Genomic DNA, 9,764 nt, shown 5'->3' on the forward strand with positions numbered 1-9,764 from the left:
TGGACAAGTCCTGCTTGGTCCTGACTTCCTCTGGCTGAGCTCCCAGCCAGCCCTGGGCAGATAGAGGAGCATGTTCTATCCAGAGTAATCTGCCCTCCCTCAGCCCCAGGAAAGAGGGAGAAGGCAGCCGCAGGAAGTCCCTACCAGTGGCTGATACCCACACCTTCACTCCAGGTCTCTGGTTAGTTCTGTAGCAGTGGTATCACTCTAGAGCAGCAGTTCTCAACCTGTGGGTCGCGACCCCTTTGGGGGTCAAACAACCCTTTCACAGGGGTTGCCTAAGACCATCGGAAAACACATATATAATTACATATCGTTTTTGTGATTAATCACTATGCTTTAATTATGTTCAATTTGTAACAATGAAAATACATCCTGCATATCAGATATTTACATTACGATTCATAACAGTAGCAAAATTACAGTTATGAAGTAGCAACGAAAACAATTTTATGGTTGGGGGTCACCACAACATGAGGAACTGTATTAAAGGGTCGTGGCATTAGGAAGGTTGAAAACCACTGCTCTAGAGCAAGTGGCTTGGCTCAGCCTTAACCTAACCCCTCCCCCTTCTGTGGCTGCTCCTGAGGGAGAAGGGAAGCACAGAGAAAGATTTATTCTGTCTTAAATTCCTACCTCAAATAAATCACTTATTTAGGGATAAATTACATACGTAGTGAATCAACACAGAAAAGCAAGGGGTTAATAATCCTAAAATTGGGAGTGGGTGAAGGGAAATGAGGTCAGAGAAGGACATAAAAGTCTTCAAGAGTATTGGTTGTGTTCCATTTCCTAAAGGAGTTATACTCCTTTATTCTTTATTTAGATATAGACTGTAAAAAGTGTTTTATAGTTAAAAACAAACTTCTTTGGACCCCAGTGAGAGATTCAACTTCTGGCAGGTACTGATGAAATGGGGGCCACACCTGGCCCCTAGGGACGAAGCCTTATTCCACCAGGCCCTGGGCTGAACTCCCCAGACCTCCAGGACAGGTGGCTGCCAGCTCTGGCCTCCTCAGGCTTCCTGACCCCTGGCAGCTTGCTCCTCCACGGACTGCCACAAGGCCCGGATGTTGCCCTGGCCAAAGCCTGTGGCCCCCTGCCTCTGAATCAGCTCCAGAAAGAAGGTGTCCTCTGCAAAGAGCGACTTGGTGAAGACCTGAAGCAAAAACTTGCCTTTCTCGCCATCTAGCAGAATTCCCTGCAGGGCCAGCTGGTTGGGCTCATGACCTGCAGCTCGGATCTGACGTTCCTTGCCCGGCTCCTGATTCCCCCAAAGGCCTACTACCAGCAGCCGGGCAAGGAACGTCAGATCCGAGCTGGTAGTAGGCCTTTGGGGGAATCAGGAGCCGGCCCCCCGCCAAAGTCACCCCTTCAGTGGCTTCTGTGATGTTCGGTGTGTACAGTCCCACGTGCTGCAGGCCGGGTCCTCTGTGCCGGGCCAGGAACTGCTGCACCTGGTCCGGTCCACTGGCGGCCCCCGGGAGGGACTCAGCCAGCACAAGGGTGGGGACAGCACTGCATGGCCGGGTCTGCAGGGCAGTGAGCCTCAGCCCTCCTTGTCCAGACCCCGCTGTCACCTCGAAGCCCAGCTCCGGATCCTCACCTGGGCTCAGTGGCAGGTGGTGAAAGCCTAGACAGTCGTGGAACCAGCGCATCAGTGTAGGGGAGCTGCCGCGGGTGCAGGCCAGGGTCAGGTGGTCCACGTGGCTGAACCATCCGGGGCCGGTTTTGGAGGACAGAGGGCGGAAACCGGGCAGGAAGGGTCCGCGGTAGCCGGTGCGCTCCAGCAGCGTCAGGCTAAGGTTGCCTGCCGGCGAGCTGACCACGGTGTAGGTGGCAGCACCCAGTGCATCCTGCACACGAACAGGAGGCACCAGCACGCAGCTGCCCTTTGCCGCCAGCGCCCGGGCGGCCGCACCCGCGTCCGCCACATCAAAGCACAGGTTGGTGGCGCTGGGCACCGCGTGACGCGGGTCCAGGCCGTAGAGCGGCTCCCGGGGCCCCGCGCCCTCATTCACCAAAAAGACCGCGTCGCCGCTGCGCAGGGCCAGCTGCCGCCAGCCGCCGGCCTCCCGCGCCGCCCAGGGCTGGAAGCCGAAGAGGCGCTGCAGATCCCTGGCCAGAGGCTGCCCTGTGGGCACGTGGAAGGCGACATGGCACAGTCGGCGGGCGGGCGCGGCCATGGCGGTCTGGTTGGTGACCCCGGACTGTCCTTCCCTTTGGTCCGCTCGCTCGTCCTCACCTGTCGTTCGGGACTCCGACTCTCCGTCGCAAGCTTGTCGTCGGAAGCCGGTGGAGTCCTGTTTTCCCCGCAGAGCGCGCTCCTTGCACGTTTCGGGGAGAAGTCACAGACCGACCCTCCTGGCTGCTTGCGGTTCTTTCTACCGCACCACCCCAACCTGGAGATCCCTTGGGACCACCAGGTCCTCGGTGCGAGTGGTGAAAACCACGTGGAGCCAGTGCAGGGCGGAGCGGGGGCGAGGGGCGGAGCCCGTGACTCCGGGACTGAAGGCTCCGCTCCGGCCCGAGGCTAACGCGGAGGTGCTGTGGCCGCCGGCCGCTCCTCCCAGAGCCTCTGGGACGCACCGAGCGTCCCCTCCCGGCCTCCCGAGATCACAATAGCTGCCTTCACTCGTTGCCCGGCGTTGGCTCTCATCCGGCAACCTCAGAGCAAAGGGAATCTGCCCCAGTTGGGAGAGGAGCCCAAACTCTCCCCCACAAGCAAGGGATATTTTATTTTATTTGCAATTTCATGTTTTAGCTTAAAAATTCTGGAGTATTTTGCTATTAACCTTAATATCCTGTTAAGACTTTCAAAATATTTTAGGATATTTAACTTAAAGCGTTTAACTTTAAAATGTTTTAGGTGAGACCCCTGGCGGGGTAGCTCAGTTTGTTTGAGCATCATCCCGATACACCAAGCCTGCAGGTTCCATACCTGGGTTAGGGCACATACAAGAGTCAACCAATGAGTGCATAAATAAGTGGGACAGCAAATTGATCTCTCTCTCTCTCTCTCTCTCTCTCTCTCTCTCAGCAATCAATAAAAGTTTTTAAAAAATGTTTTAGGTTACAGATTTTCATTCCCTGCCCAACATGGTCCAGAGAAATGGATATTATAGGAAGATGGGCCACCTACATGGCTTCCACACACATCTCCTTTCTCTTGGGCAATCTCTCAGCTCCACCTGCCTCTTTCTTCAGCCCTGTTTTTCTCCCAACATCATTTTACCTCCTTGTCCCAAGCAAGAAACAAACCAATGGTTCAGGACCTGAAAGAAACAGCTGCACCGGTGTCCTTTCTCCCCCTCTGAGCCCTACAGGACTAGAACTCTAGCCCTCCTCGTTCTTTGTAGCTTCCTGACTTTGTGTTGGGCCAGAGGAGCTTTCTGGGGGTGTTTCTGGCCTTGAGCCCCAGAATTGTGTGATGTAACTGGATTGAGGAATTAGGAGTCTTCCGGGACTTCAGCTGGTGCTCCTGAATGGCTTGGGAAGGGTATTCCAAGAAGGGCAAATGGAATAAGCAAAAGGTCAGTGAGGAATGTGAGCCAAATCCTCAAAGGAGCAACGGAGCATAAAGTTCGGGAAGCATTTGGGGTGGATGTCTTGGTTCCAGGCATTAAAAAGAGATTCATTGTGATGTGATGACTTACAGTTGAGTTTCATTGTCAAGAGTGAGAAGGATATGATCAGGGGATGGGTCTTAAAAAAGAAACAAACAAACAAACAAAGGTCTGCAGCCAGGAGGGCAGTACCCAGAAGCTGGTCGATGGTGGTGAAAAGCAAAAGGCAGTTGGTCTACTCTGCAGACCAGTGCATTTGAGGACATGGGTTCCAAAAGCCAGGCGGACCTTGGTTTGAAATCTACCTCCAATATTCACTAGCTGTATGATTTGGGCCAAGTTGCTTAACTTCTCTGAGCCTTAGTTTTCTCATCTGTAAAAATGGCAATAATAAATAGTACTTCATAGGGTTGCTGTGATTAAATGAAATAGTACATGCTTCAGCCTGGCAAGGGATTCAGGTTTTAGCCGTTGAAACTGGGCCTGACTATGATGGTTTAGGGGGTGGAGGGAGATATCACAAGGAGACCAGCTGTAGTAGGACCCAGAATAAAAGGCACAGTAGGGCTATTCCCTAGGCCTGAGCACTGGGAAGGCACTGGGAGGGCCCCAGCTTTGGTGATACATTCTGGGGGAAGAGACCCTGAAAATAGGGCTCTTTGAGAGCTGGGCAGAATAGGCTGTCATGACCAGGGTCTCAAGATAGAATAGTGCTTTCATGGTCAGGATCCTAAGTGAGCAGCTCTAATGCCTCCAGGCCTTTGCTCCAGCCAAAGGGGTTTCCACTCAAGGGTTCTAAACAGGGGGAGCAGAAACAGGACCCCTGACCCATCTTGGCTGGGATACAAGAGCACCGTTGTCCTGCTTAGGCACCGTGCTTGATCTTGACCCAGGTCTCAGACTGGCCTCTAAAGAGGTCATCTGGGGGTAGAAGTGGTCACGGATATTGGTCTCTCTCTGTCTCTCTGGGTCAGACTCAACTTCCTGCCTGGCTGGCATCTGGCAGTGACCAATATAGGACCTCTGTACCCTTGGGGTCAGGACTTTCCAAAGATGGGTCCTTTGAGCCTGGCCACAATTGCTTTCTTGCTGGGGCTATGGATACAGAGGGTGGGCATGCAGGTCGAGACCAAAACAAACTGTACAAAGCCACGGGAGGGCACGCAGGTGGAAGGCGCAAGGCAGTGATGCTGCGGGCCGTCCTGCTGTATCTGCTTCTACAGCGACTAGGTCAGCAGAGGTGGTGGCAGGGGCTGTGAAGGGCTAAGGAGCTGAACTAGGGGAACCACATCCTTCCTGCAGGTGTAGGCCCAGGCTAGCTCCTCCGAAATACTGACCCTTGCCTCTACTCAATCTCTCCTCTCCCAGAAAGCAAATCGCTCTGGGAACTCACGCCTGTCTGCTTCTGCACCTCCCAGATCCTGCCTTTTTGAAACCCCCTCCCTTTTCCCTTCTCCCAGAGGTGTCCCGGAAGTTCCCAGGTTCTGGCCCTGTCCCTGCCCTGCCAAACCAGGATTCCATCCCTCTTCCAGCCTGCCCAGCAGTTGACATTTTATAAAGGGTGGCTCAGAAGACTTCACGATGAAGGTGACTTTTTGTTGTTGTGGTAAAATATGCACAACAATATTTACCATGTTAACCATTTTTAAGTGTAGAGATCAGTGGTATTAAGTACATTGTTCTGCAACCAGCATCTTCATCCATCCACTGAACTCATCTTCCCCAAATGAAACTCCCTACTATCCCCTCCCCGAAGCCCCTAGCAACCTCTCTTATCCTTTCTGCCTCTAGGTACCTCATGTAAATGTCAAAGTAAGAAATATTCAAACCTATAGAGAATTTTTGTGAGTTTATTTGAGCCAAACTATTGGCAATTGCTGGGAAGCAGAATCTCAATGGATTGGGATAATGCTCCAGAGAATGGACGTTTGTTTTTGTTTTTAATATATACTTTATTGATTTTCTTTTTTACAGAGAGGAAGGGAGAGGGATAGAGAGTTAGAAACATCAATGAGAGAGAAACATCCATCAGCTGCCTCCTGCACACTCCCCACTGGGGATATGCCCGCAACCAAGGTACACGCCCTTGACTGGAATCGAACCTGGGACCCTTCAGGCCGCAGGCTGACGATGTTTTTAACCTATTTTTATAAATTAGTCAAAGGAGGAGATGTAGGTGTGTTAAATGAAATCCATTGGTGATAGATTAGAGAGGCGGGAGAAAGCAAAGGTGGGGGGACTTCTGGGATTGGATAAAAAGTGAAATGATAGACACATACTTCTTTTACTTAGGTGGTTACTGGTTAGTTAACAGTCAACAATTAACATGATGACAATAACAATGAAGGAATTTGTGGTATCTGTCCTGGCATCCAGGACATTTGGTTGTGCCCTGAGGGGTCTGGAAAAAGGGAAGTTACAAGTAACCTTGACATTTCTAGGATATGTTATCATAGATGCAAAAAGACTAAGGTAAAGATAAAGGTTAAGGTAAAGATTGACCTTGTGCCCTGACCGGTTTGGCTCAGTGGATGGAGCGTCGGCCTTTGGACTGAAGGGTCCCGGGTTCGAATCCGGTCAAGGGCATGTACCTTGGTTGCGGGCACATACCCAGTGGGGGGTGTGCAGGAGGCAGCTGATCGATGTTTCTCTCTCATCGATGTTTCTGGCTCTCTATCCCTCTCCCTTCCTCTCTGTAAAAAAATCAATAAAATATATATTTAAAAAAAAAAAAAAAAAAGATTAACCTTGTCAGGGAAGATACCAGCCTAGGAGGTGACTACCCACCATAACTGCTTTCAGTTAAAGTGTAATTTCAGACCATCCTTTGTGGTTACTTTAGGTCTTATGTAGGCCTTCCCTGAGCTTGTCAGGTTAGCATGTGGCCCCTTTCGTCCACACAGGCTTCTTTCACTTAGAATAATTCCTTCACGTTTCATCCATGTTGTAGCAGATGTCAGATTTCAAAAAGGTGACTTTTGAGTTAATTCCCGAAGGAAGTGAGGAAGCTAGAGAAATGCGAAAAGGCCCTGGGGTAGGAATGGAGCTGGTGTTAGATAAAAAGGCCAGTGCATCTGGAAGAAGATGGGGGGGGGGGGGGGAGGGAATAATAGTGATAAGGCAAATTTTAAATGAAAGTTAACAAAATAAAATTTATTTGCTTTGAAGATCTAATTGTCTTTTTTTTTTTTTTTAAATGTGCCCTTGACCAGAATTGAACCCAGGACCCTTTGATTCTAAGGCTGATGCTGTATCCACTGAGCCAAACCAGCCAGGGTGAGCTTATTGTCTTTATTAAGCGATTCATGAATTGATTGGGCAGCATCTCCTCTAGCAACTAAAAGGGCCACTCTGAGGGGTTGTACAAAATGGAAGGTTTTTTATAAGAAGAGGAGTAGGGCAAGGGGGCTATTAACAAAAGAAAAGATGATTTGGGGGTCAATATCTTTTCTTTTGGGGAAGGAAAAGGGGAAGGGTTTTATCATGCAAATTTCCTCTTTGTGTGTGTGTGTGTGTGTGTGTGTGTGTGTGTGTGTGTGTGTAGGGCTGGGATGGGGGTGGGGGTGGGGGTGGGGAGTTGGAGAAGGCCTCTATGACAAATTGCCTTTCTGGTGCTTGACCAGAAAATTCCAGACCAACTAGTTGATTAAGATTTTGTTACTGGGAGAAGTTGGAACTGTAATTAGATCAGGTATTAAATCTAGGTTTGGTATCATAAGCTTTTTAGCAGAAGTGATGCTACCCCGGTTCTGTGATTTTTATCTTTAACAACTGAGTGAGCTAGGAAGTCATTGGAGGGTCTAGAGCTAATTCTACTGAACATTTCTGGCTGCTGTGTTGGTAACAGAAGGACGGGAAGCAAGGGCAGAATAGGGAAGCCATTGAGGAGGCTGTTGCTTCTAACATTGGCTGGAAGATTTTCACTGGTACATGGGGCAACACTCAACAACTAAGCCACACCGGCCAGGGCTGAGGGGCACCTTTACGTGTTGGAGGATGGGAGTGGAGTAAAGTATTCCAGATGGAGGGCACAGCTTATCAAAGGCTCATAGATGAGAGGTGCCTTTTCATTTCCAAAGCCCCAGGGCAGGGCCCTCTACTGGCCCTTCCTAGCTGTAGAAGGAGAATTGGAACCATTTCTTATTATTGCAGTACCCCCCCCCCCACCCCCGCATCCCCTCATCTGTGGTTTTACTTTTCACTGTTTGATTTACCTGCTGTCCACTGAGGTTTGAAAATATTAAATAGAAAATTCTAGAAATAAACAACTCATATGTTTTAAATTGCATGCCGTTCTCAGTAGCATGATGAAATCTTGCACTGTTCCACTCTGCCCCACCCAGCACACGAATCATCCCTTTGTGGGGCGTATCCAGGCTGTGTGCATATAAGTTAGTCATTTTGCTGCCTTCTCCGTTATCAGATCCACCGTCGGTAACGCCACCTTAACAGGATGGCAGGTCACTAATGATTTCCACGTTGTCCAATGGGCAAGTCTCTGCCTCTCAGAAATGTTTTACGCAGTCAACTCTCTCTCCTTCCTGAAACACTCTCTCCTTGGGTTTCCTGACGCCGCATTTCCTCCGACGGTTAGCTTCTCTCCCCGCTTTGAAGTGTTGGTGCTGCTTTGCGCGTTGGTTGCTGTTTACATGCAGATGATCCCCATGTTTATGTCCCCCTCCTAATCCTTTTCTTTTCTTCTTTTTTCTTCCTCTTCCTAATCTTTATTCAACTGTTAACTTGCCATCTTGACTTGCATGCCCCATTGGAACCTCAGTTCAACATGCACACTGTCCTCCGTCTAGTGCTCCTATCTCACCAGTTGTCCCACTGTTCTGCAGTGGTCCCAGCTAGCAACCTGCAAGTCATTTTTCTTTTCTTTCTCATCGAACTTACTGGGGTAACACTGGTTAACAAAATTATATAGGTTTCAGGGGCGCAATTCCACAACACATCTGTGCAATGTGTTGTGTGTTCAGCACCCAAGTCAAGTCTCTTCCCATCACCATTTATCCCCCATACTCTCCTTGCAAGTAATTTTTGAACCTCCTTGTCCCTCAACCCTTACCTCCAGTCATTCACCCAATCATCATGCTTCTGCCCATTTCCATATCTCCCAAACTATCACATCTTGCTTCATTCCTCCTTCCCCCCTCTCCCCCCTCAAGTCCAGGTCCCTACTGTCTCTTCACCACCTAGGCACTGCAAAGACCTTCTAATTGCCTCCCTGGCTTCAGGTTTTCCTCCCCCCAAACCAGTCTCCATCCTGCGGCTAGAGTTAGCTTTGAGAAATGCAAATCTGATTATGTTACTGTCAGGCTTAAACCCTTCACTAAGCTCTGATTGCATTTGAGATAAAGAAAAAAAAAATTCCTGTGGCTGATTAGACCCTGCCAACATTTCCAGTTTTTTGGGTTTCTTTGGTTACACTATCCAACTCCCCTATACTATAATTAGTGTCTTGACAGTTTTATGCTCCCTCCCACCCAGAGCTTTTGTCTTTGCTGTTCCCTCCTGTCTTGACCTGGCTAACATCTTCTTCATCAGTAGGTCTCAGCATAACTTTAACTTGCTTCAGGATGCCTTCCAAGATCCCCCACCCCACCCCCGCCTGTCCCCACCCCAAGACTTATTATCAGTGCCTAACACAAGGGTTGGCACAAGTTGAGAGCTCAAAATACAGTAAACTTAATGAACCAATTCAGGCCTCCAGGGCCAGGTGGGTTATTACCAGACGGTGCAGTTTTTCACATTACCTCTAGGTGTCAACCTTGGCCTCAGCTTAACCAGGCCTTGTCTGAGAAGGGCCCTAGTAGGAGGTGCCCAACCAACAAGCTCTGGGAAGCTTTATGGAAACACAGCTTCTCCTCCACCTGCTCTGGCTCAGCTGCCTTGATAGGGTGACCAGTCATCCCAGTTTTCCCCAAACTGAACTTTCATGCTCCCAGGATGTGGAACTCTCAATCCTAAAACTGGGACAAGCCCAGGCTAATTGGGGTGGATGGTTACTCAACCATGGACAGAATGGCCAAACCCCCCATGTCTGCACCAGGTAAAGTCTAGGCCCAGCAGGACAGCTTAGTTCCAACCTAGACAAGCCCTTCAGAGCAACACCACTGGTGGGCTGGCCTGGTAGCCTGAAGATTGTAAGAATCTAGGAAGAGAAAGTATATATACTTTAAATGACTATAAAAAGAC

General features: G+C 49.6%; 1 protein-coding gene across 1 annotated transcript; it reads right to left on the reverse strand.

The window, feature by feature from the left end:
* Positions 1-778: 778 nt before the first annotated feature.
* HPDL (4-hydroxyphenylpyruvate dioxygenase like) lies at positions 779-2,514 on the reverse strand. Its single transcript, XM_036352858.1, has 2 exons — positions 1,319-2,514; positions 779-1,263 (listed from the first exon to the last, which is right to left on the reverse strand). Exons 1-2 carry the CDS (start codon positions 2,184-2,186, stop codon positions 1,016-1,018), a joined length of 1,116 nt encoding a protein of 371 aa, XP_036208751.1. The 5' UTR covers positions 2,187-2,514; the 3' UTR covers positions 779-1,015.
* Between the last annotated feature and the right edge of the window lie 7,250 nt (positions 2,515-9,764).

The sequence above is a fragment of the Myotis myotis genome, unplaced genomic scaffold (genome assembly GCF_014108235.1).
Source record: "Myotis myotis isolate mMyoMyo1 unplaced genomic scaffold, mMyoMyo1.p scaffold_m19_p_2, whole genome shotgun sequence".
Lineage (NCBI taxonomy): Eukaryota > Metazoa > Chordata > Mammalia > Chiroptera > Vespertilionidae > Myotis > Myotis myotis.